The sequence below is a fragment of the Crocuta crocuta genome, unplaced genomic scaffold, assembly GCF_008692635.1.
Source record: "Crocuta crocuta isolate KB4526 unplaced genomic scaffold, BGI_CrCroc_1.0 scaffold271, whole genome shotgun sequence".
NCBI classification, from domain to species: domain Eukaryota; kingdom Metazoa; phylum Chordata; class Mammalia; order Carnivora; family Hyaenidae; genus Crocuta; species Crocuta crocuta.
Genome location: NW_027527824.1, coordinates 3267271 through 3294521, shown reverse-complemented (window position 1 = coordinate 3294521; position 27251 = coordinate 3267271). Strand labels below are relative to the sequence as shown.

General features: G+C 47.6%; 1 protein-coding gene across 3 annotated transcripts in view; it reads left to right on the top strand.

The window, feature by feature from the left end:
• The window catches only part of GRIK4 (glutamate ionotropic receptor kainate type subunit 4), a 344847-nt gene that overhangs the window by 220279 nt on the left and 97317 nt on the right, over nt 1–27251 (top strand). For all 3 annotated transcript variants that reach the window (XM_077776706.1, XM_077776713.1, XM_077776720.1), the window contains exon 9: nt 27078–27239. In XM_077776706.1, coding sequence (XP_077632832.1) covers nt 27078–27239 — 162 coding nt within the window. The remainder of the gene's footprint in view (nt 1–27077; nt 27240–27251) is intronic.

Genomic DNA, 27251 nt, shown 5'->3' with positions numbered 1-27251 from the left:
GCCCTTGAGACTGTCCACGTTGCATGAATCAATAGTTCATTCCTTTTTATTGCTGAGTCGTATTTCTTGGTGTAGAGGTACCCTGGTTTGCCATCTACCTATTGAGAGTTTGGTTGTTTCCAGTTCCTGACTTTTACGCACAGAGCCATCATAAACAATAATTTGGAGAAGAGGTTTATTTTATTTTATAAATGCATGAGATGTCAAGACCACTTAACTCAGAGGCAGACGTGCTTTTGACCACCCCTTTCTGATGTAACAGGGATGGGGCCAGGCATTAGGGAGGAAAATGAGAATAAGAAGCTAAGGCTGCCTTGGAAAAACTCAAAGTATCTATTACAGTGCAAAGTGGCAAAATCTATTAGATGTGTATGCAAAGTGCTCTCGAGGTCCTGGAACAGGGGTCCCTTGCTCAGTGGGGAGCAGGCAGGAAATGCTTCACTGAAGAAGAGGTCTTTTGGCCAAGCCTAAAAGGGGGTTAAGGTTTTTTTCTAGATTAAAACAAAGAAGAGCATTCTGGTTAAGGAACAGCATATCCACATCCATGGAGCTTTGGAATGATGTGGCCTGTCCAGGAAACAGTGAGGCACTTCAGACTCACGGTCTGCTCCAGGACGGGCCTATTAGCTAATTACTATTCATTTATCTATTTTCATCCATCCTTGAAAGTTACCTATCGAGAGGACTTAAGACAGATGTCCATTTATTGTAAGATCCCTGCCGAGTTGGGGAGCAGAATACAACTCTACAGATTGGACTCTTAAGTCTTAAAGTGAAAAAGGTTCCAGAGAAGTTACAACTTTCTCAGTGAATATATGGGATGAGTGACCGAGGGGACCATGCAATGTCCCCCCTGGATTTAGGGACCCACTCTCCTGAGATGGCCTGCCAGGTCGTGGAGATGCCTGCTCACAGCAGCAACCTTGGACTCTGATCTTTATTCTTCTCTAGCTGTGTATAGGTGCTTAAGAACAGCCCTTTCTTGGAGCCGCTGTGGAATTGTTATCCCTGAAGCGTGCTGAGGCCTTTGCTCTCAGAGCCGAGACATCTTAGAGGACTCAAGCAAGGCTTCTTTGCTGGTATAGGGACTCCCTCAATGGCTTGCCGGAAAGCCATTCTGCCTCCCCCAGTCCACCACCACCGTAAAATTGCTTGCTCTGTTGTTGGAATTTTTTTTAATGCTTATTTATTTAGAGAGAGAGATAGAGAGATGGAAACACAGAAGCCAAAACAGGCTCCAGGCTCTGAGCTGTCAGCACAGAGCCCGACGCGGGGCTTGAACCCACGAACCGTGAGATCATGACCTGAGCCAAAGTTGGCCACTTAACTGACAGAGCCACCCAGGCACCGCCTGTTGTTGAAATGTTCAATGGACTCCTAGCCTACATATAGAAGGCCACACAAATCATACATGCACAGCTTAGCCAGTGCTTTTCAGGTGAGCGCACGCGTGCACGCCGCACCCAGCCCCAGCATGAGAGCACAACCAGCACCCCACAGCTCCTCTCATGCCCTCCCCAGTGACTACCCAGCAAAATGTAGAACAGAAGGAATTTCTTTGTTTGCTTATTTTTATTTATTTCCTATCGAACACTGCTGCTATAAATCATGGCATTAACATGTAAAAACGGAGAAAAGGATTAGCCGTGTCCCAGAGCAGTGCAGAAGNATTAAGGTTCTATTGGGTTCCATCTGGGGAGGCTGGGAGGTGGAGGGAAGAAGAGGGAAAAGGGAAGCCAGGGGCTGCCTGCCTTCTGCACCCCAGCCAGGGCCGCCCCCCACGTTAGGCAGCCTCGTCGGCAGAGGAGGACAGAGTTGGGCAGCGAAGGAGTAGCAGCGGTGACTTAGCAGATGGAAGGAGGCCAGTCATTTGGAATATGAGTTCCCAAGACAGTCACTAGAACAAGGTGGAGGTGCTTGGCTTGGAGACTTTTAAGAACACGTCGCCCACACTGCGTACCGCCACTGCCTCTTTTCAGGGCTCATAATAACAAGTGTGATGATTTATCCTGTGGAAAAAAGTACAGGCTGGTGAAGTCAGGAGACCCAGGTCAGTGCCACACTCTGCCTTATACGCTGTGTGGCTTTGTGGGGAGTCATGCCGACTCTCTGAGCCCGTTTTCTCACTTATAAAACATGGGGATGGTGAAACCTTACAAGGTCATTGTGAGGATGAGTAAAAAATCCATTGTAAATTAAAAGTACTGTGTGTTTCTAAGGTGTTGTATTATATATATATATAAAACGCTGTAGTACTTTCAGCTTTCAAAGAGCTTTCTTTTTTTTCGGGGTGGGGGGGGACCTGAAAGTGAACGAGATGAGCCCCAGGAACTTACCTCAGTCAGAGAGTTCTTTGAACCTGGAATTAACAGGATTCACACAGTTTGTGAGTTTGCAAGGAAAAACTAAAAAAAAAATAAAATAAAATAAAGTAACTGTATGAATGATGGTGGCTGAATAACATTCAAGAGAATAGAAGCAGAGCCATTGCGAAAGTCAGTGGGAGAATATTCTGGAAGACTCTTGTTAATGTTTTGGCTTTCTAGAAAGGACAGGCCCCTATTAAGGGTAAAGAAACCACTTTTAAGTCCATTCTTCCTGCCTAGTTGCAGTTGGAGTCTCGGAACAGAGAGGGAGGGGCTTTGTTCAGACGGAATGAGTTACCTCTGTGCGTCTCACATCCCTTTCCCCTGACATGCCACCTGGACTTGACTACTTATGTATTTCTTCTCTGAATCCCTCAGGGTTACCTATCATGGCCCAGCTCTCCGAATTCTGCCCCAGTGACACAGCAGGTGCTCAAATGAGCTTTTTGAAAGATAGCACCATGAGCTGGAAAAGCACGGGCCATGGCGTTAGGCAGATGTGATTTAGCACTCTGGCTTGACCAGCTATCGGCTGTGTGATCCTGTGCAAGTAACTTAACCTTTCTGAGCCCCAGACATCTCTTCTGTAAGTGAACACTGATAATACCTGCCGCTGGGGATGATAACTACATAGCAGCTGCCTCATAATACAAGTTTTGTAAAGAGAAGGCATTATTTTAAGAAGTCCTATTTATGCTTCCCATGTGTTAAAAAGAACAGGAGATACTTATTTTTCTACCCAGCCTCTGATGGCCTGTAAGAGTAACTCCTATAATACCATTTTATTTATTTCCAGGGAATGAACAGAAGTAGGTAGTTTAGTTTTTATACATGACTGAACTGACCAGAGTAGGATTTGTTTGTGTTGGTAATTACTGAGTAATTGATGAGGTTCTCATACTTCATTCCTATCTAGGCATTAAGGAGTCTGATGGATACTTCTATTTTTAGTGCTTTGAGGAACTGTCGTACTGTTTTCCATTGTGGCTACATCAATTCTGTTCCCACCAATAGTGCACAAGGTTCTAATTTCTCCAGATCCTCACCAGCAGTTGTGCTTTCTGGTCTTTTTTTGTTGTTGTTATTTCTACCCATTCTGACAGGTGTGAGTTGATATCTCACTGTGGTTCTGATTTGCATTTCCCTGGTGATCAGTGATTGAGCATTTTTTCATGTGTCTGTTGCCTATCTAAATACCATACAGTGCAATAATTCCTCTTCTGTCCATATTTACCCAAAGAAAATGAAAACACGAATTCAAAAAGATATATACACCCTCTCTGTTTATTGCAGCATTATTTACAACAGCTAAGATATGGAAGCAACCCAAGTGTCCATTGGTAGATAAATGGATAAAGAAGATGTGTGTGTGTGTGTGTGTGTGTGTGTGTGTGTTACTCGGCCATAAAAAATGATGAGATCTTGCCATTGTGAGAACACAGACCTAGAGGGTATGATCCTAAGTGAAATAAGTCAGACCGATAGGACGTCTGGGTGGCTCAGTCAGTTAAGTGTCCGAACGTCTGGGTGGCTCAGTCAGTTAAGTGTCCGACTTCGGCTCAGGTCATGATCTCAGAGTCCATGAGTTTGAATCCCACATCAGGCTCTGTGCTGGCAGCTCAGAGCCTGGACCCTGCTTTGGATTCTGTGTCTCCCGCTTTCTCTGCCCCTCCCCCGCTCTCACTCTGTCTCTCCAAAATGAATAACTGTTAAAAAAATTAAAAATAATAAATCAAACAGAAACAAATACTATATGATTTTATTTACATGTGGACTCTAACAAACNGGAGGGTGGAATATGTGAAGGGGATTAAGAGGTACAAACTTATAGTTATAAAAAAAGAATACATCACAGGGATGAAAAGTACGGCATGGGGAATATAGTCAATAATATTATAATAACTTTTTATGGTGACAGATGGTGACTACACTTCTCATGGTGAGCATTTCATAAAATATATTATTGTCAAATCACAGCTATACACTTGAAACTAATGTAATATTATATGTCAACTACATTTCCATGAAAAAATAAATGAGAATTAAATTTTTTTTTAATTTAAAAAAAGAAGGCTGGTTGATTTAGGGCATCTGTAATAAATGAATTCGATTGACTGCTCTAGATTTGATCAGTTGATTACCCTTCATAAGCGTTGGGGGAAACATTTCCATCATGAATCAAACTTCTAAACCATCAATTCAGTTGACCCTATAGAAAGCCAGTTTCTCTCTCTGTCGAGGTCTGGGCAGGGGAGTGAGTGGGCCAGTCCTGAGCTTTGGGGGCCAGGGGTGACTGACGCAGGGGAGGAAGTGAATCAGAGCTAGCTGAGGCTGGCCAGGAGGCCCGTGCAGCTCCCATGAGCCAGGGAGGCCTGGACAGGTCCGGGGAAGAGCCAGGTCTGGTGGTAGAACGGAAGCCAAGGTTCAGTGGTGGAGTGACAGAGAGGTGTCAGGCAATGAGAGAGACACTTCAGCGAGATGGGAGAGACCAGGGTACAGGGACAGACCCTCTCCTGAACAGAGGAAGGTGTCACTGGCGGGAAGTGTGTAGATGTTGAAGGCACACAGTTGTAGCAGACAGCAAAACAGATGTCCAGGGCTTGTATTTATACGTCTATTTCGAAATGAGGTGTGGGGTCTTTTGTGCTGGGGTCAGGGGTTTGGTGACAGCTTCTTGCCCTGCTTCTGGTTCTGGTGGGCTGGGACTTAGTCCCAACAAAGCAAATCCCCAATGAACAGGTGGGAACAGGCCTCTGCAGGTACTGGGCTAAAGTGGGCGCCCAGGGCAGAGGAGCGGTAACTTTATGATAACTTTAATGGAAAACCACGAGCCAGGATATGCATTTGTCCAGAGATCAGGACAGGAACCAGAAGGAAGCAAGTCCTGGCNTTAAAAAAAAAAAAAAAAAAAGAGTCCAGGACCAAAGAGGGAACAAAGCAAGGCAAACAAGAAAATTACTCTGCAGAGTCACAAAAGACACAGATATGTAAGCAATCTGAGGACTGGTTCCTGCCTTTATCCAGATTTAGTTCTTTTTTCCTTCCCTCTTCCTTCCTCCCTTCCTTCCTCTCTCTCCTTCCTCCCTCCCTCCCTCCCTCCCTTCCTTCCTTCCTTCTCTCTCCTTCCTTCCTTCCTTTCTCTCTCCCTTTCTTTCTTTCTCTCTCTTTCTTTCTTTTTTCCTCTCTTTCTTTTCTGAATATTTTTAGTGTGAGGAAGTATATGTAACATTCAATTTGCCATTTTAACCATTTATAAGTTCATAATTCAGTGGCATTAGTTACATTCACAATGTCATACAACCATCAGCACTGTTTATAAAACTTTTTTTTATCACCCCAAACAGAAACTCTATACCCATTAAGCAGTAACTTTCCCTCCCCCTCCTCCCAGGCCCAGGTAATCTCTTTCAGGTTCTCTGTCTCTATGCCTTTGCCTCTCTCAATATTTCCTGTAAGTGGAATCCTACAATATTTGTCCTTTTGTGTCTCACTCATTTCACCTAGCACACTGTTTTCTAGATTCATCCATGTTATGGCAGGCATCACAACTTGATTTTTCTTACTTTTTTTTATTTTGGTAAAATACATATAACATAAAATTTACCGTTTCAACCACTTTTACGTATACCACGTAGTAGAAATAGTACAGTCACATTGATGTCATCACCGTCTGTCTCCAAAACGATTTTCAGCTTCCTGAACTGAAAGTTCACACCTATTGAACAGTCACTCCCCATCCTTTCTTCCTCCAGCCACCCCGCCCTGACCACTTTCTGCTCTATGAATGTGCCTGTTCTCAGTACCTTTCCTAAGTGGAATTATACAGTATTTGTCCTTTTGTGTATGACTTATTTCACTTGGTGTCACGTCTTTGGGGTTCATTCATGTGTGAGAATTTCCTCCTCTTTAAGACTGAATAACATTCCATTGTACGTGTAGACCACAGTCTGTTTATCCATTCATCCATCCACGGACACTTGGGCTGTTGCAGATAATATCGCTATGAACATGAGTGTATAAATATCTCTTTGAGTCCCCGCATTCAGCCGTATTGGGAATAAGCCTAGGAATGGAATTGCTGGATCATATGGAAATTCTCTGCTTCATTTCTGAGGAGCTGCCGAACTATTTTCCAGAGTGGCTGCACCATTTTTCACTCTTGCAGTGTGTGAGGGTTCCTGTTTCTCCATATCCTTACCAACACTTATTATTATTATTTTTTTAAATACTCACCATCCTCATGGGTGTGAAGTGGTCAGATGTGTTTATTTCTCTTTGGAGTTTGCCAATCAAAAGAAGCAAGACCACATGGCCGAAGTTGAGATTCCTACTGATTAAGAAGTGTTATGAGGAGAGAAAGTAGCCAGTGTGTAAAAATCCAGTCAGAACTGGTGAAAAACCCCAGATCAGGAGCTTCCTGGCTGTGTGCCCCCTTAAGCTCTTGGGGACCTCAGTTTCCTTATGTGTAAAATGAGAATAATAATATCCATCTCAAGAATTTCTGGGGTAAAATTAAAAATTAGCCATTTATAACATTTTGTAACTGCTAGATGGTGCCAACTGCTGTAACAGATAAACCCCCAAATCTCCTGGCTTTATTTACACAATGGAAATCTGTTTCTCATTCAACTCAAGTCCCCAAAGGATGTTCCTGATCAGTGGGCACCCTTCCATATGTTGTTTGAGGGCCTAGACTTCCTTTGGCTTGTAAAAATGTCCTCCCAGAGGCCCGGAATGGGGAAAAAAAGAAACATGGCGGATCAGATACAGGAGGATGTATGGCCCTGGGCCTGGGAGTGACACATAATATTTCTCCTCATGATTCCATTGGCTAGAACTCTGTGAACAGGGTACTGTGTACCTAAGCAGAAGAGGAAATGGGTTTGGTGATCAGTTAGCGACACTGCCACCTTATTGAATTATTAATCATTGTCACACATCTCTTTCGTGCGTTCTGGAAAAGCAATTAGCATGGGAAGCCCTGGCAAGTCTGTTTACAGGACAATTGATCCTCTACGTGGAAGTCTGACTAGCACCTGGTTGTAAGGGTATCAGCTCCCTTAGAACTTAAAGGGTCTGCACCTAGAGTGTGTCCAGGATGGTGGTCCTGTGTGGCGTCTCCAGGTGGGGCACGCTCAGAGCAGTTACAGATTCGCCAGACTCGTTCCACTCCAGAGTCTGGAAGGAGCCTCTGTCCTCCACCTGGCCTCGGGCTTTGGCATAGGAACCACCGTTCACAAGGCTGATGGAAATTTGGATAGAGGACGTGAGGAATTAAGGGCCTTCAGGCAAAGCCCAGTTCGCCGCTGAGACAGCAGAGATGCTGTCCGATGAGAGGAGGTGAAGGAGGAAGCACAGTTAGAGCTAATAAATCTGGAGGGATTATCCAGCTACTAATGAACCCAGGGAGATTTGCAATCACTGCCTAATAGAAAAGATAAAATCAGCCTAATCTATGGTCAGAGACTACAGATGGGCCTTGTGCCAAAGAAAAGAGCTGCCGCCTCAGCGGGGAGAAGCATAGAGAGTTAAGGTTAAGGGTCATAAGTGATGAAATGTCAATGAAAGGCAGGAAATAGTTGGGCACTGGGCTGGCGGATATTGATGGCGGCATGGCTAGCTGAGTGCTACGATCACCAATTCACTGTGGTGCCCTGGGCAGGGCCCAGAGCTCTGTGCTTCTCATCCCACCGCTGTGCTGGAGGGCAGGCTGCCATTTGCAGGGTGTACAGAGAGGCCACGGCCACCTCAGAGTTCTTCCCTTGGGGAATCTAGAGAGAAGGGGCTGGGTGCCGGCTGTGTTGGGAAGCATGGGGAGGGGTCACATCAGCAGGACCTCTCATCAGAGAGAGGACAGGCCAGAGAAACAGCCGTGGCTTCTAGTTACAGCCCTGATGTGAACTAGCTGAGTGACTTAGTAATGGTGATGGTTGATTTAGTGAATACCTTCTACAGTCAAGGCTCTGTCATTAGTGCTTCTTGGTTATTCTCTCATGTAAACCTCAAGACCATTCAAGCGGAAGGCACCATTTTATTCCCAGTTTAGAGACGAGCTAGCCGAGGCTCCTAAAACTCAAGGTGGTAGAGCCAGATCGTGACCCCAGGCAGTTCTAGCTCCTAAACACTCCGCTCTATCGCATCTGTCCCCTCATTGGGCTTCATTTCCTCATCTATAAAATGATAAGGTTGTGGGCACCTGGGTGGCTCAGTAGGTTCAATGTCCAACTTCAGCTCAGGTCATGATCTCGCAGTTCGCGGGTTCGAGCCCCGCATCAGGCTCTGTGCTGACAGCTTGGAGCCTGGAGCCTGCTTCAGGTTCTGTGTCTTCCCCTCTCTCTGCCCTTCCCCCACACATGCTCTGTCTGCCTCTCTCTTTCTCCCTTTCAAAAAAAATTAAACATTAAAAAACTTTTTTTTAATAATGAAGTTGTATTAGGTGATCTCTTGGGGTCTTTCCAGCCCTGGACTTGTTTTATCCTACACCCTACTGGGGGCATTTCACATCATGGCACCCTCGGATTGAGAATGTTTCCCGGAGATGAGGGAGAATGACCATGAGATTGGAGGGCCCACATGGCCCACAAGAGCAGTTTCTGTTCACCCAACAGCTCCTTGGCTTCCCAAAGAGTAGCCAGGTCCCAGTGGGTCCTGCAAAGAATAACCCTTCTGTACCCCTGTCTCTGTCTTGTTTGGGCAGAATGAATATATGCAGCCAATTTTTCTCCTCTGAGTTCATTTTATTGTTAAGTAGACCAAGCCTATGTTTAGTTTTCTAAAGGTCTATCAGAGAGATTAGCCATAAGTAATTGGAATTGCTGAAATTATTACAGAAAGGGGAGTCAGGGCAGACAGGGAAGTAAACCATTGATTCCGAAGGGAGTGAGGTGCTCACCGTCCATCCCTTCTGATCCTTACTTTGGTGAGCCAACCCTCCTCATCTTTTTCCTGAGCTCATTTAAGTGTCACTTCCTCAGGGGGTCTCCCCTGACACCCTCACAACCCCCTGTGTTCTTTCTGTTCACAAAACATATTTGCGAAAGACATGGAAATACTCAGTGGGCTTCTAGTAAACATTATTCCCTTCCCTTCCCTGTTTCCCACTTCTTTGTCGGGTATTTCCATCCTTAGACCTCAGTTTCCTGATTTATTGCCTCTAGTTTTCCAAAACTCCCAAGCCAGTGTCAGAAGCATGTCACAGTTGGCTTCTTACCTCGTTAGAATGACAGGTCCCATGGTGCTCATGCGTCTTCTATATCTTACAGTCCTTTACCAAGAACACACACCATACACATACACACGCCTGCACACACAGGCGCACACACAGGGCTAGCCAGCCGCCACCAATCCATCAGTCAGACAACTTTCTAGTGCCAGAGCAATTGATTCTAAAGTGTAGTTCATTGTAAAATTATTAAGTCTATCTACATATTTCACCTTTATTGAGTCTTTTAGGAGGACTGTTGGGCAGAATACAGTACACTTTGGTGAATAAATATGTTTTTAGTGTAACTAGGAAGAGAGTAATGGAGTGGAAGCTCCCCATGTGTCTGTCCGAACTTCATGGTGCCACCCCCATCAAAGACCAACCCTATGAGGCAGCAGCTCTGGCAGTAACGAATGTCTCCCTGGCACACACATGGGTACTCCAGCATCTTAAGGACAAGCTCTTATTCCGAAATCGTGCTCTTTGGCTGCTAGCCCTCCTGTGCCTGCACTCTGAGCTAGGTCGTTGGTATGGAGGGGGTGTATTCAGAAAGAGGAATGGCAGGGAGAATTGGAAGGAGATTTAGGAGGTATTGACTGAAGAATTATTCATTGTGTTTGCACTTGGGGAAACTGTGGCTGACTGCTGGAAACCCCTTGGCCCGAGTTACAGGATTATAAAATGGTTAGTCAGCTGTGATATAGTGACTTACCTTTGGAAAACGCTAAAATTGACTATACGGATTCGGCAGAGATTTATTAAGTGCCTACTGTATGCTGGGGAATCCAATAAGCCACGTAGGGGGGCTTGAAGAGCTCTGTTTGTAAATGCGAGGCATGGAAGGCCAGAGGAGGGAGCGTTTGGTGCCTCTTTGGGACCATGAAGAAAGGTTTACAGATATGGCTTCCTTTAATCGTGTTTTAATTTTTTTAAATGTTTTTTTTATTTATTTCTGAGAGAGAGAGAGAGAGAGAGACAGCGTGAACAGGGAAGTGTCAGAGAGAGAGGGAGACACAGAATCTGAAATGGGCTCCAGGCTCTGAGCTGGCCGTCAGCACAGAGCCTTTAATCGTGTTTTAAAGGATGGTCAGAAATGAGAATGGGTGAGGGATGGGCAGGCAGAGGCAAGGCATTGGTCTGAGCAAGAGCCCTGTAGCAAGGTGGCTGGAGCGAAGAAGTTGGATGGAGAGAGATGAAGCCAGAGCCAGCAAAGCCAGGTTCGGGTCAGATGACATCCCATTGGCCCTGCAGAGTCAATGGACTATTTAGTGGTGGTGTTTGTGTTGGAAGACCCGGGATCTTGTCTTAGCTGTCCCACCAACGGACCATGCACATAACCTTGAGCAAGTCCTTTCTCCCCTGGCAATAAACTAGAGAGTCTTCAGAGATCTCTCAATTCTGAAATGCTGTTGACTCCATGGATTGGATGACTATATGATCAGTGGCTGAATGACTTCTGGCCACCATGTTGTCCACGTGAAGCAGGTGATTTTCCTCTATGTGGCTTTTCAGTGTCCCCATCTGCCTTGCATACCCCTCCAGTGCCCTCCACAGGTCCCGGCAGTGGGACAGAGCACCCCTGATTGTGATCTACGCGAGTCTTTCACTTTCCTTTGTCCAGAAGTAGCCATCGTGTCCCCTGTGCCCAGCCTGCTTCCCCAATGGATGGCCAGTCTCCCCAGTCTCAAAATCCAGTTTGTGCCAATATGTTAATGGAGGAGGATAGCATTGAATTTGGGGACCTTTGAGAGCATCTAGCTAAATCTTGTCATTTTACAGTTGTGGAAATAACTGAGGAGGGAGTTATGATTCACCTGAGCTCTCCTAGTGAGCCAGGAGTGGGGACTGGAGGTCCCCTGACCTGCAGGCCCACGCCTTCACTGGGTCAGCACTGGTGGAGGACTCACTGCATCAGAGATGGAGCGATAAATAAAGTTCCAGCATCAAGGAGGTCACCCTAGACGGGGAGATAAACCCAAGTAAATTATTGTCAATTAACAGGTTAAATAAAGTGATGAAGATATTCACCAGATGTTATTGACCATCAAAGAAGGCCCCCTTGGCCTACCCCTACCGCTTCAGAGGAAGCTACCTGGAGGGGGCTACACCCCAGAGGCCTTTAAAGAATCTCTGGGGATTAGCCAGGTGGAGAAGGGGGATGGGCAGGACATTCTAAATGAAGGATACACACAGTTTAATGCCTTAGACATTTGCTTTTTAACCGAGGCCTTAACCAAGGGTAATATGGAAAATTGTGAAGTTGGTGAGGAAGGTATTTGGGGGTGGGGAGAACCTTTCAGAACCTTCATCACACGTACGTCATGCAGGTGGCCAGCTTTCCTGTCCTGTGTAAGGTGGGTGAAAAGGGAAGGTTGAGTCCCAAGTGGACCCGAGTTAATACCTCGAATGTGGGGATAGCTTGTCACACATGCCTGAGGCTCACGTGGATAGCTGTCAGCAGTTGTCCCCATGCAAGGTGATGGGCACCACTGACCACAGGAGAGAAGTGAAGTCAGAGCTGCCTGGGGAAAATAGGGAGATTTGGCTGGTCCTGTGGTGGGGTGGCCCTGATGCGCTCATGAAGCCAGCTGCTAGTAAGTATCCAAAGGGTGGACGATTCTGACAAAATCCAGAGTCTGCCCCATTCCTTATCATGAAGCAGGCTCAGGCTGGACTGGCAGAGTGGCTCCTTCTCTGCTATTCCCTACTGGCATGGCCTTCAGAGCCTGAGCCCCTGGGAAGGGGCCATTCCTTCCCATAGAAGGAGAGCCACAGGCAGCTGTGGTGGCTGTCAAGGGGGCAGATGACAGAAGGTACGGGTCCAGACCCAACTCAAGGTACCAGGTGGTGTGGATTAACTTCAGCTGGGGCTCTGGGCCGACCTGGGCAGGCAGGACTTGTTTCTAATACCCAGTCTACCTGTGTCATTGCTGCTCTTAGATGGCCCCTCCTACCTCAGAGCTTCTGACACTTCCTATCTCTCCACTCTTGACAGTACCTGGCAGGCGGCTCTGGACCAGGAGACATTTGAATCAAGCCACTGCCTTTCTGGGCTGGCATATGTGTAGCTACTCACTGAGCCACGTTGGGCAAGGACCTTCCCCTTGGCAAGCCCAGGTGACCGAAAGGGTCATCCCAAGCTGCATAGGAGGCTTCTCCAAGAACTACCATATTTGAGATATTCCATTTTTGTTCCTTNGCATTGTTTTTAATTATCCTGGAAGAACCAGACACCAGTGGCAGGGATGTGGGATCATTGAAAATGGAAATGACCCAATTAGGCCTTCATCCCAGAGCTTGGGGTTGGCGGGGAGGAGCCCGGCACCTGGGCTCCGCAGTGGGCTTCCAGATGCACTTGAATCCTTACCACGTGGGGCAGGGGCTGCGCGAACAGAATGAGTATTGCCAGGAAAATCAATGGAAACTGAAGAAGCATTCGATAGGGGGTTTTGAGACCCTGGCAGAGGCAAAAAAAACTGCTTCGCATCGGAGGAGCCAATTATCAGACAACCCCTTTGCTGATGTTTGACAAACAGCATGACAGTGAATGTGGGTCCCCCGGGGCTCCCAGAACTAAGGTTGAGATATCTGTGTATCATCCATTTAATAGAAATTGAGACTTGTTCCCTGTATCTGCCCCGACACACATACCCACACGCTCTCATCTACACCTCTGTGTGTCGCTGACTGGGTGCACCAGACTGTGCATGTGAACTAAATCAAACTGAAATAAGAAGTAGACCCTGGAGACTTCTCTGGTTTAGAATCTCTGGAAACGTAATGGAAATGTCCCCCTGTGACTGCCCTGGCCTCCTGTCTAATTGAGCTTTGGGAGAAGGGAAGGCCTGCCTTGCCCCCTGTCACAAATTTGTTAAAGATTCAGAAGTTCTAAGATGAAATGGTCTCCCCTTCTGTCCAGTGACCCAGTAACCCCTGGTCTCTAATCACAAGTCTGATCATAAAATTATACCATTTACGGGGTGCCTGGGTGGCTCAGTGGGTTAAGCACCCAACTCTTGATACTGGCTCAGGTCATGATGTCACAGTTATGAGATTGAGCCCTGAGTTGATCCATGTGCTGACAGTGGGGAGCCTGCTTGGGATTCTCTTTCGCTGTCTTTCTGCCCCTCACCTGCTCGCACGTGCACACACACATTCTCTGTCTCTCCCAAAATAAGTAAATAAACATTAAAAAAATCTGCCCACTTCCACAGCGGGCAATGTAATAGCAGTCACTTTCTGATTCTGGGTACCACCCATGTGCCAGATACCATTCTAAGATTACGTTCAGGATCTTGAATCCTCAGAATATCACTACCAGATAGGTGTTCCAGTTCTACGAAGCAGGAAAGCGAGAACCAGAGAAGTTTGAGAGCCTTGTCTAGGGTCATTCCGTCAACATGTGCTGAGCTTGTGGAGCTGAGAAGTTGCCCTTGACCTCCACGTTCATACCCCATCCTTATCACACTGGTCTTCATTGCTTTATCCGTGCTGTATTAATTTTCTATTGCTGTGCAACAGATAACTACAAAGCAGCTTAAAATAACACCAGTGATTAGCTCACAGTCTGTAGGTCAGATGTCCAGCGTGGCATGGCTGGGCTCTCTGCTTGGGCTGAAATCGAGGTGGTGGCTGGCTGTTTTCTCATCCACAGTTCAGGGGCCTCTTCCAGAGCCATTTCTGCTGGCAGGATTCATGTCCTTTCGATTATAGGATTGGAATCTCTTCTTTCGAGCTCTTGGCTGGAGACCACTCTCAGCATTCGGAGGCCACTCTCTGGTCCTCTGTGACATCCTCATCTCATCTCACTAACAGAACTTCCTTCTACGTCAGCCCTTCTCACACTCGGAATCTCTGTGGCTTCCTCCTCTCTAACAAGCCAGAGAAAACTGTTTTTAAAAGCACTCATGTGCTTTGGTCAGGACCACCTGGATAATCTGTGCCTTATAATACAACATAATCATGGAAGTAGAACCCATCATAGCCCCAGTCCTGGAGGGGGAGAGAAAGAGAGAGAGAGCACTGTGGGATGGCGGGATTTTGGGAGGGCCACCTCTGAGTCCTCCCTACCACATTGCCAACCTCGTAAGTCACTTTATTTCTTTTACCATCTCCCCCCCGCCATTACCTGTTGAGAGGATAGATCCAGCCATGGAACCAGGAAGAAGGGACTGGAAAGCCTTGGGATGGGAACTGGCATATCTCCTGAGAGATGATACAGCCAGGTTCCCTTTGCTGGCCCGCTGCAGGGCTCTGGGCAGGGAGCACCCCCAGCTCCTGCTGGAGAGAAAGACTGAGAGCCAGAGTCCAGAGGAAACTGAGGCCATTCGGCACTGCATTTGCTACCACAGAGGCACCTGGTCCTGAGGAATTTGGGCCCTGCTGAGAAGAATGTTTGGGATTTAATGAATGTTTGGAAAGCATAGGGAGCCTGAGAATAAAAGACATTATGGCAAATCGTATTATTATTATTATTACATTATAAGTGCTATTGTATTACAAGCACCATTAGGAGTATCAAGTACTGTTATTATCAAGCAATCCAGCTTCTCTGTTGCCAGCATCAGGCTCCACTCAATGTCAAAGGCATCAACAGCTCAATTAATCACCATCCGAGGCTTCCCCCAGCCCCGTCTTTGTGGCTGTGACATCTCACATTCACAGCCCGGCGGTAAACGTGACATCTGCCCAACCGGGTGAAGCCTCCGGCAATAACCCACGTGGGTTTCAAAGCTGGATTTATCTTGCCCAAGAGTTAGTAGCTTCCTGAAACCATTCCTGATGCTCTCTCTCTTGCTTAGGACCCTTCAGTAGCTCCCCATTACCCACAGGATGAAGTCCAAAGCAGCCTCTTATGAGCTTCCCTCTGGGCTTTACCCTGCCCTGTTCCCCACCACCCACAGCTCACCCCAGCCAGACTGAGAGACGTGCAGGTCCCCGAATTTATCACACGCCCTCGCTCCTGGGGCTCTGTGCATGCCATCATGTCTCTGTCTGGGAAGCTCCTCCTCCCACCTCTCCATCTGGCTGGCTCTTTCAGGCATTGTCTTGCAACCAGCTCTCAGTTTAGGAAAATCAACAGAAATTCTGATCAAAGGGACCAATCTGCATCCCTAGCCCTTGTACTGACCAGCTGTCTGGGACTCGCCTCCTGTTTGCCACTAAGTATGTATATAGGCGCCATAAAGACCACAACAGGCTTTGTCATATATCTAGTGCCTAATGATGTGTGCTGTAGGAGATGTGCTATAGGAGATCCTTAATGGCATCACCTACAGGAGATGCTCATATCTTTTGTGCAACAGATGAGGTGGAAATGGCCGAGATCCGAAAATCTCCTGGTATGCACCCTTCCCTCCCCTGTGGGAAACAGAGAGCCCAGTGGCCTGGGTTCTGGTCCTGCCTTAGTCTCCTATGTTCTGACTGATCTTGAGCATGTCGGAGACAGCAGGAGTCCCGGCCCCTGTGGGAGCCCATCGTTTGGTCCCGCTGCAGAGATGTCAAAGGGCAGAGTCAGTAGGAGGCCAAGGCTACTGATGGCCAGCATCACTCCCCTTCATCACAACCTCCTTATGTCCCTCGTGAAATGGGGATGGGGATGCCTTGAGTCTCTATGTGCCTGAGACTAATGAGTTAGGACCTGGGAAGGGGGAGGTTTAGCACCTGATGTGGAGACAGGAGGCCTGATCAATGGAGCCTGAGTGCAGGGGACCTCAGAAGTAAGGAATCAATGTCTGATAAGGGAAGCAGGCCCGTAGAGAAGCAGCGGCAATCCCCAGCCTAAGGGGAGAGCACGGTGTCCACTATTTCTCACGTCAGTTTGACCCATGGGGGTTTCAGCTTCACAGTTGATAACCGCTTATTGAGTCCCAGAGGTACAGAACGGACTTCTAAGTACAAAATGAAGATCGTCACAGATGCTGGGGTGGAAGTAGGAAGGTCCTTCCCCCAGCCCCTGCCTTCCTCTTCCTGGGAGCCAATGACCAAAGGCTTTGGAAAGGTGATCCCACCTCGATGGGTGTTTACAGGTGAACATTAATTCATTCAGTGAATGTGTACTGAGCATTTGTGAAGCACAGGCATGGGGTAAGGGTACAGGGAACAGATCAATGAACAAGATGGAATATGGTCTGCATTTGAAGTCCTGTTTGTGGATTCATGCCTGGAAAGAAAAGCAGAGAAGGGACTGGGTCCCTGAGAGGAATGGATATGCGTGTTTGAGTCGCGGGGATAAATGAATAGGAGGCATGCAGGGAGAAGAATCCAGGAGACCTGGGGGCCCGAGAGGTTTAGGACCAAATCTCCCATTAAATGGAATTCAGTGACAGGTATGAATTAGCCGCCCAGCTGCTACTTTCTTCAAAGCCCTGTTCCACAAAAAGCAATTGCCCAGCCTGCAGAGAGCAGAGGCTTTGATGCAGCTTAATAGACAGATCAGAACCGGGGGTGGCAAGGGAGAGGATGGAAGGGTACCCAGCACTCTGGACTCCTGGTGACTAGAGCCACCAGGGCTTTCCTGAGACAGGCTGAGAGAGCACTTGTGACACAGGGGTCTGGGACCTAGCCTCTGCCATGCCTTGGGTCCCTGGAAAAAACGAAAGGATGTAGCCACAAAGAAGAGCCTTGGGAGGTTGAAAGGCCCAGGTTGGCCATGGGGTAAGATGAGAGACAACCTGACAGGTGCTCTCTTCTTAAGTTTATTCAGCCAATAGTGTTGACCTCTTTCTCTGCATTGTGCACCTTTCTAAGTGCTGTTGCGATTGCATTCGTCTCCAGAGCACCTAGTCCTTGGAAGGGAGCTTTGAACAAATTCATTTGATATAATGTTCTGACGATTGGTACCTATAGTGGTGGCCCAGCTGAGGCAATAGCTGCCTGGCTTGGGTGATGCAGGAGGTCAAGGTGAAAAATGAAGAGGTGGACGGGAATCACAGCATGAAAAGACATGCGTGTAAAACTAAGGAGTTTGTTTTTGCCCTGTTCACAGTAAAGAGCATTGGGAGGTGTAGAGGGACTCATGATCAAATGTATAGTTTAGAAAGATCCCTCCAGCAATAGCCCCGAGAAAGAGCTTGGAGAAATGTAATGGATTGGTTGGAAGTCCAAGAACGAGCCGGTGAAGATCTGAATCGAGGCAGAGGTGATGGGCATGGGGGGGCAAGGGAAAGAGTCAAGAGATGTTGAGGATGTAAAATGGTCTCCAATGACCATGAGTGAGTGTACGCACTACTGAATGAGATGGGGAGCGTGAGAGAATGGAAGAAACAGAGAAGGAGTTACAAATCCTAAACTGAATGACAGGTGGCTAATGCTGACTTTCACAAATAGGCAACTGAGGGAGGGGATCAGATGGAAGTGAGGGGACAGGAAGGATCAGGAGTTCAAGTATGGGAGTGATAAAGCCTTAAGGATATCTTGTGTTAATCCAGCCTTGTAATGATAGCCTAAGAAATTGGAATCTTTGGGTGTTCTCAGTACTCCTGGGGTGAGAACATTAAAAGCTGTCAGTCATGGGGGCACCTGGGTGGCTCCGTCAGTTGAGCATCGACTTTGGCTATGGTCATGATCTCACAGCTTGGGAGTTCAAGCCCCACCTAGGGCTCTGTGCTGACAGCTCAGAGCCTGGAGCCTGCTTCAGATTCTGTGTCTCCCTCTCTCTCTGCCCCTCCTCTACTTGGGATCTGTCTCTTGAGATCTCTCTCTCTCTCAAAAATAAAAATAAAACATGAAATAATTTTTTAAAAAAGGGTTGTCAGTCGTAAACAATCTCAGGGAAGGGCACACACATTTAGTTTATCCTGTGCCTCTTGGTGACCTGGTTCTGAGCACTCAGTAGGGAGAAATGGGATACTAAGCACTGATCTTCTATGCCAGTATCTGGGTCTCATTCCTGTGTCTGTCTTTTGGGCAAGACACTTAACTCCTAGGCACTTTGGTTTCTTCTTCCCCCAAATGGGAATCTGAATGTCCTTGCGGAGACCAGAAATGATCTATGGAAGTGCCTTGTAAGCTATGCAGAGCGTGTCAACAGAAGCAGTTAATGTTATTAACTCAGTAATAACTTGATGTTTAATAAATGACTCAGGCTTTAGGTGGTACAGGCTGCTGGCCTCCCCTCTCAGGCGGTGAGAGGCCAGGGCTGCGCATGGAGGTGAAGGGATCAAGGACAGAGTCTTGGGTGAAAGCAGCCAAAAAGCAAGGGTGTGTTTGAAGACACCCGGGTTAAGAATAGAAACCAGTTCTGGCATGAAAGGTCTGCAAAGAAAGACAGACCCCGACCAGGTCTAGGTAGCAGAATTCAGGGAGATTCCAGAGGCCATTTTAGGATGGCACCTTTTAGGGTTTGCCTGGGGGCATGGTAGGAAGGGAGCTATTCAGGTTCTTGGGCCACTGGGCACTGAGGGCTTCTCGCAGGAGCAAAAAGGGAAGCCTCTGCCCCATGCTGTCTCCTTGCTGCCTGTTAATGATGCCTGAAAGTGCATGCAAAATGCATTCCTTGAGCGATTTTATTGTTACTATTACTAATGCTAATAACTCAAGGAGTTCGTATCTTCCTTTGAGTTTATATCGTGCTTTTCCTGTATATGATCTCTTTTAAGCCTCACAGCAATGCTGTGAAATGGTTTGTTTTCCCCTGCTTTGTAACTGAGAAAACTTGTCTAATTAAAAGAGATAAAAATAAAGAGATTAAAAAATGTAAAAAGCAAAGATTGGTTTTAGAATAGGGGATTTCAGTGAGGAAAAGCGAGGACAAAGTACCAATAGATAGTATGTGCCTTAAAACGTTATAACTGCACATTTATGCCTGTTCTGTCCAGAACGCTTTTTCTCCTAATCATTTAATTAAACCAGTGAGGCAGGTTTTGGTTTCACTGGCTTTCTCTAGACACTAGGGACGCAGTGATGAGCAAGACAGCCCACAGGCCGGAAGGGAAGCGTCTGTGGCTCAGACAATGGTGACCACAGGAGGGTCTGAGGGATGGCTAAGCTCCTGATTAACTCACACATGATGGCCAAGTTCACCAAGCTGCATTCACTGTCTGCTTCTCGATGCCCCTTAGCCAAACACATCTGCAGTCATACCACCTTTATTTCCGGTTCCTCCCCACCCACTGCACCCCGGTGTCTGCTCTCTCTTCTTCTCTGGGCTCTTCACGCTGAATGAATGTGGTGTGGAGCTAACCTTAGCTTTCCCCGGGTCTCAAGATCATCATTTTGTTGCTCAGTCTGGGAACCACCCCAAGCCCCAGACCCTTTCCCTTTGTCATTAAAATCCAAGATTTAGTTGATGTTTGGTAATCCCTTTACTCAGACTATCCATGCTCATTTTGTAGCCACAAATCTCATCGATCTTAACATTGAGTTGTGTGTTCTGAAGTCAATTTTAACTCCATTCTGCCGGCAATTCTACGGCCTATCCCAGTGAACTCATGGAACCCTGACCGTTGCTGGCTCTCGACACTGAGGCCGCACAGTGATGAGTGGTGATGTGAGAACACAGAGCACTGGCTTTTAATCCAAACCCCTTTGTTGACAGCTGTGGGGCCTCAGAAGAGCCACTCTGGGCCTTGGTTCCTTAAGCTACAGGATGACCATAGTCATAGGGCTGCTATAAGGATGGATTGCGATCTTGTGTGTGAAGTGCTTCATTCTGTCAGGCATACAGTTGATGGTCAATACAGTGTAGCAGTTATTGTGAGTATGGCTTTGTTATAATTATTTGTGGTTGGAAGATCGGGAACTTCAAGTCTTCTGTCTTGACACAAATAGCCACACCAAGCAATTAACATCTTCTGGAGACTTATTTAGGAAAACTTTTCTCATCTGACAAGTAACTGACAAAAGCTTCTCAAAGAGTGAGGGGGAAAGGAGGGGAGAGGAGAAGCCCCCAGGCCAGATATTTCCCTTGGTCAGGATCCAGCTGTAGCCTGGGGAGCAGGAAAAGGAAAGAGAAGGGAGCAGCGGGGAGGATGGATGGCATTTGGAGGGAAGAAGACTCACACATTACGAATGCTTACTCTACCCCAGCCACTTGCCATGGATTATCCCTGCAAGGGAGGCATTCTTCTCTGTGTTTTATAGGTGACCAGACTGAAATTCAGAAGCGTTACTGACCTGCCTGAGATCACTCAACTGGTTTGTGGCTGATCAGGATTAGAACCCAGGATTGTCTTATTACAAAACCTGTGCTCTTTCTGCTATGTCCTGGTGTTTTCTGATGGGACTGCCACAGGGCACAACTCCAGGGGCTGCCACTCACAGTGCCCTGAGGGTTGTGCAATAGAGTGGCCATGTTTGCTGAGATCAGGTGTGTGGCCTTAGTTAGCAGGCTGTTGGAAAGGAGAAATCATGAAGGCTTGACCTGGTGGGGTTTGAAAGGGAGATGCAGGCTGGCTCAGTCAGTGGAGTGTGCAACTCTTGATCTCAGGGTTGTGAGTTTGAGCCCCACATTGGGTGTAGAGATTATTTAAAGGCACAATCTTTGAGGGGAGCACCTGGGTGGCTCAGTCGGTTAAGCATCTGACTTCAGCTCGGGTCATGATCTCATAGTTCATGAGTTTGAGCCCCATGTTGGGCTCTGTGCTGACAGCTCAGAGCCTGGAGCCTGCTTCAGATTCTGCCTCCCTCTCTCTCTGCCCCTCCCCTACTTGTACTCTGTCTCCTGCTGTCTCTCAAAAATAAATATTAAAAAAAATTTTTTTTAAAGATACAATCTTTGGGGCACCTGGGTGACTCATTTGGCTAAGCATCCAACTCTTGTTTTTGGCTCAGGTCATGATCTCATGGTTCATGAGTTCGAGCCCAGTGCCACGCTCTAAACTGACAGTGCAGAGCCAGCTTGGGATTCTCTGTCTCCCTCCATCTCTGCCCCTCCCCTACTCTCACTCTCCCCCTCAAAATAAAAACATGAACTTAAAGAAAAATTAAAAAAGGAAAGGGAGGGGCAGACTTAAGAGACATTCAAGAGCCATTCAAGAGACAGATTTGACAAAGTCGGCAGTTGACTGGATATGGAGGTAAAAGATGAAGGAAAATTTGAAATGTCTAGTTTATTTATCGGGGGGAAGAGTAATGCGCTACTGAGTTAGAAATGCAAGGGAGAAAGGGCCATGGGCAAGTAGAACATCGTAGCATGCCATCTCCACCACTTCCCCATTTGATGTGGGCCCGGGTCCAGGTGATGTAGGGTGAGGGAATGGATGGCATCCAGGGGCCTGTGTTTGGTTTCCTGCTTTTCTCCTTAGAGTCAAGTGCGAGAACTGAATCTGGATCATTCAGACCTCTTGCACCTTTCGCTCTAGTCGACCGACCCTGTTCCTGGACTCACAGCTTGCCCTTGCTCCACGCTTGGTGGCTGGAGAGCCATGATGCCTCTGCTGATGTCACCTGAGTACATGCCTGTTGGTGGACCGGAACCCTGGAAATGTCCTACCTGCTGGAGAAAGTGAGGGGCACTCAACTGAGTTGTACTCTTCATGCTGACCTCTCCATCAAGGGTGTTCTCAAGCCCTTCTCCATGAGGCTTTCCTTCCAGGCCTGTTCAAAATACTCCTCATCCAAGCGTAACCCCTAAATTCATTCATGACATGACCTTTATCTGTAATTATTAAGTTCCCTGCAAATCATTGCATACTCAAGAATTCACGCACACACTCAACATGCATGCATGCGTACACATTTAAAAATGTTCTGATGTGAAAGCCAAGTGATATGAAAACAAACTGTCAGGAAATTTTGTGTTTTGAAATACAATAATGCAACATCCATAGGACAGTTGGGGGGTGGTGCAAATTTGACTCATGTTCTTACGCCTGCTTTAAGAGTAAGACTGTGAGGGGCGCCTGAGTGGCTCAGTCAGTTAAGCTCAGGTCATGATCTCACAGTTCGTGGTTTCAAGCCCTTCATCGGGCTCTGTGCTGACAGCTCAGAGCCTGTAGCCTTTTTCGGATTCTGTGTCTCCCTCTTTCTCTGCCCTTCCCCTGCTCATGCTCTGTCTCTGTCTCAAAAAGAAAGAAACATTAAAAAAAAAAAAAAAGTAAGACTTTGGATTAGTCGTAAGAGCTAGGCACACTGAGAACCCCAGGGTCCTCAGTCAGTGAGAAACATCTTCAATCAATAGTCCCCAAGGCAACATCTACCAAATAGCTTTTGAGAATCAGGCCCTGTTCTCGGTGCTGTACAGAGGCTGTCGCCAATTCATACAGACTTGGAGTAATGGAAGATTTGGTCTTGGTTTTCTCTGCCATTCGTCTTCACCATCGGCTCTGCCCTTCACCATGCTTTCCCATGGTGTCACAGCAATGGAATCCACTCCCATTGGGATTGGGGACCCTTAGGATTTCCCTTCCTAAACCACTTATAAGAAGAGAATGAAGGCTCCTGGAAGGATCTGTTCCACCCCACAGCTTCCAGACCTTTCTCTCATTTCAAATAAGGTTGCAGCCTGCCAGGCTGTGTGGTTAGGGGAACACAGGGACCCTGAGTGAGCCAGGTGCGCATTCTTAGAGCTTGTAGTGGGCGCCGGGAACCAGATGGCTTTTAATCCCCTCCAATCCTGAAATGTGTTAACTTTAGGAAATATCCCTCTCAGCAAAATGTTTCTACCACTTGATTTGGGGTTTATAATCCATGTTTCCTTGAGTTGTTTAGAGTGGCATTTCCCCAAGGATGTTTTGTAGAGCACTATTGGGAGATACTCAGGTTTTGGAGGGGAAGAGTGTTCCATGGTCAGTACATCTGGAAGGTTCTGAGTTGAACAAAATGTAAACAAGCTGCTTTGCTGGAAGACTTCTTTAAACGTTTAATATGCTAGTGTGTGTTATGAATTGTGAAAAGGCCTATGTATTATGTGGTGTGTTCTTACCGTAGCGTGGAACCTCGTTTTTGTGACATTTCCTGGAAAAGCTAGGGTCCTGAGGAACACACTATGGGAACCCCTGGCTTAGAAGACATTCATTGTATAGAACCCGGCAGTAGTCAGCAGTTTCCTGTATTTATGCAGAAACCAGCCTTCAACGGCAGCAGGAGAGGCCAAGTTTAGACAGAAAGAGGTACTTCCTAACTGAGAGGGAAATTCTGATAAGAGAACACACCCCCTCTCTTGTCCTTCCACAAATACCCCCGAGTCTTTATAAATAGATTGAATTATCAAGGAAGCTCCTGGATCTTTTTATCTTAAGGGGGCCTTTGAAAAAGGATATAATTGAGGGATGAGAAGGTAGGAATTAAAAGCGAGAAGATGCCCTGGCTGACTTCTGGTAGGGCTTGTCTCTACATGTCTGTAATTAACTCGTTCATGTTTCCTCTGCCCAGAACACAGCATTGAAGGAAGCGCCTTCCTAACTCAGGTTTCCAAAGCAAGCAAGGCTAAAGTAGAGCGTCAGAAGCTGCCAGAGGTCTTGGGGTCGTGCTTTGGTCACTGCCGTAGGTTGAGTACTATCGTGTGCCACGTAACGATGCAAAGCCTTTTGCGTGCGTTTTACATGTTCCTCGAAAGAACCTGTAAGATCACTATCATTATTGCTCCCATTTTTCACAAAGTGAGGATCTGAAGCCCAGAGAGGTTCAAGCCCATACATCGCAAGATGGTGCGGAACTTGGATTTGAACACATCAAAGCCCTTATTCACTCTGTGCTCTTACTGCCACTGAGTCTGTTGTCAGATACCTGAGGCTCCCTTGAAATGGGCCTCTTTCCGTTGGCCTGGGGGTGTGGGGAGAGGAGGAAGAGGGTGGGGAGATGATCTGTGGCCACATTACAAGGAAACTGAGGGATAGGGGACACCTTCCAGCTGGCGAAGCACCTCAGTTGCCTGACAGTAGCCTGGCTCTTTGTCCCACCACACCCCTCCCCTGCTAGATGCACCTCTTATTAGCCACCTGCGCCTTGTGCTGCTGGTAGCCCACAGTGCAGGGGTAGCTGTCCTGTTCGAGGGCCCAGAGATCATATCAGTTTCTGAATCAATATGCTCTCTGGCACATCTGCGTTCCCCTAACGGGAATGTGACAGGATCTCACATATACTTAATCCTCATCCGACTCCCAGCCATCAGGGGTTAGAGGCTCCAAAGGAATCCTTGTAGCTTCAGTCTGTAAGCTGCCATTAATCAAGTTGGACTCTGGGCACGGGAGCTCAGGCCTGTGGCCCCCGAGGCCTGGGCAGGGGCTGTAGATGTGAGTGAGGAAGGCAGGAAGGGAAAGGAGACTGAAGGAAAGCAGTGTTTCTGCCCAGCGGGAAAGTAAGCACCAGGCACCTGCTGCCTGTCACGTCAGGCAGAGTGGCCGATGGGCTAGTCCTGGGGTCTGTAACTACCGTGCGCCCACGGGCTGTGAAACCGTGTGGGAGGGACTCAGAATGAACGTATGATGAATGTGACTTCATGAAGGGGTATGTATGATGAGTGTGAAGATGACCTGACTTGCATTCGAAGGCCTTCTTCCAGGAGCGGGATTGGTGAGCAAAACCAGTCCTTGCCCTCTTGCCAGATCAACTTGCCTAGAGCCTTAGAGGTCCTGGACTCTGAGCTCAGCCCTGCCTCAGGAAGGTGACGATTCTCCCTCTGACCTGGACCAGCCTTGATGGGACTCAGGCCTGCACATTCTAGCTCGCTGAGGGATCGGCTGGCTCCAGCCAGGGAATGGGAAGAGGGCCGTGGGTCCTGGGAGAATTCCCTTGAGCTTCTAAATGTCATTGCCCTGCCTGGAGTTTCTCTGACTGCCTCTTCTAAAGTAGCAATGCCCCCCCNGACTATAGCCTCCCAAAGATGGCCGAAATTATTTATGTGCTTACAGTCTGCCTCTCCCATAGCCCGCAGGCTCCATGAGAGGAAGACATGTATCTCTCTTGTTTGTATCTTCTGTGCCCAGAACATCCTTTGTGCCTGTGTCTGGCTCATGATAAGCACTTAAATATCTGCTAAATGAGTGGGAAAAAATATAATAACAAAACCCTCCATGCAGACCTTCAGATCGAGATTCTTCCAAAACAAGCTCGGTTTCGTACTTCTCTGTTGCCAGTCCCCTGGGGTCCATCACCTACAGGATAAAGGCCCCTGTGCTCTGGCCCCTGCTGACCTCTCCAGCCTCATTTCTCACCCACCCCCCACACCCCTTCATCCCACGTGCTCACCCAGGGACTCCCAAACATTGGTGTGCACACAACCTTGGCACCTGCTGGAAACTCAGACTCCTGGGCTGCAGCTCAGGTGATTCAGATGCTGTTGGGTGGAGCCCAGGGACCATCACTTTTTTTTTTTTTTTTTAAGTTACCCGGGAGGGGCTTCTGGGTGGCTCAGTCAGTTAAGCATCTGACTTCAGCTCAAGGCACGATCTCATGGTTCGTGGGTTCGGGCCCCGTGGCAGGCTCTGTGCTGACAGCTCAGAGCCTGGAGCCTGCTTCAGATTCTGTGTCTCCCTCTTTCTCTGCCCCTCCCCCATTCATGCTCTGTGTCTCTCCTTCAGAAATAAACATTAAAATTTTTTTTAATTAATAAATAAATGAATAAAGTTACCCTGGAGACTGGGGTACCTGGATAGCTCAGCTGGTTAAGCATCCAACTCTTGATTTCGGCTCAGGTCATGATCTGCNGAGGGGCTTCTGGGTGGCTCAGTCAGTTAAGCATCTGACTTCAGCTCAAGGCACGATCTCATGGTTCGTGGGTTCGGGCCCCGTGGCAGGCTCTGTGCTGACAGCTCAGAGCCTGGAGCCTGCTTCAGATTCTGTGTCTCCCTCTTTCTCTGCCCCTCCCCCATTCATGCTCTGTGTCTCTCCTTCAGAAATAAATAAACATTAAAATTTTTTTTAATTAATAAATAAATGAATAAAGTTACCCTGGAGACTGGGGTACCTGGATAGCTCAGCTGGTTAAGCATCCAACTCTTGATTTCGGCTCAGGTCATGATCTGCTAGTTCGTGAGTTTGAGCCCCACATCAAGCTCTGCGCTGACAGCACTGAGTCTGCTTGGGATTCTCTGTCTCCCTCTCTCTCTGCCCTTCCCCTGCTCACGTTCTCTCTCTCTCTTCCAAAAATAAACAAACAAAGATACCCAGGAGAGTTCTGATAGCTGGTATCCTGCAGACCACACTTTGAAGAGCAACACCCTGTTAAGTACACCGCAGGCAGCTGGCTTCACCTCCATGCCTTTGTATCACAGCCACTTCTGTGGGGAACCGCCCTTGCCCATCGGCATTTTCCACCCAGCAAACGCCTCTGCCTCCTTCAAGACTCAGCTTAAGGGTCACACCGTCTTTGGACATGGTCCTGCTTCCACCAGGCACATTAGGGTGTTTTTCCTGCTTATTTCTCTCTTTTCTCCTCCCCTCCCTCAACACCGTGAGCTCTCCGAGCACCTCCTGATCCTCTCTGGACCCTGAGTACCCAGCAGGGTGCCCATCAGCAAGTGTTCGTTGGACTAGAAGGACATCCCCAGGCACGCCCCAGCCAAGTGCATCCCCACGCCTCTTCCCTTGCTAACCTAACCCTGCTCTCTGACCGCCGGCTCTTGCAGGAATTCTCACTCCAGAGAATGGACAGCCTTGTGGATGATCGTGTCAACATCCTGGGATTTTCCATTTTCAACCAGTCGCATGCTTTCTTCCAAGAGTTTGCCCAGAGCCTCAACCAGTCCTGGCAGGAGAACTGCGACCACGTGCCCTTCACTGGCCCTGCGGTAAGTACCTGC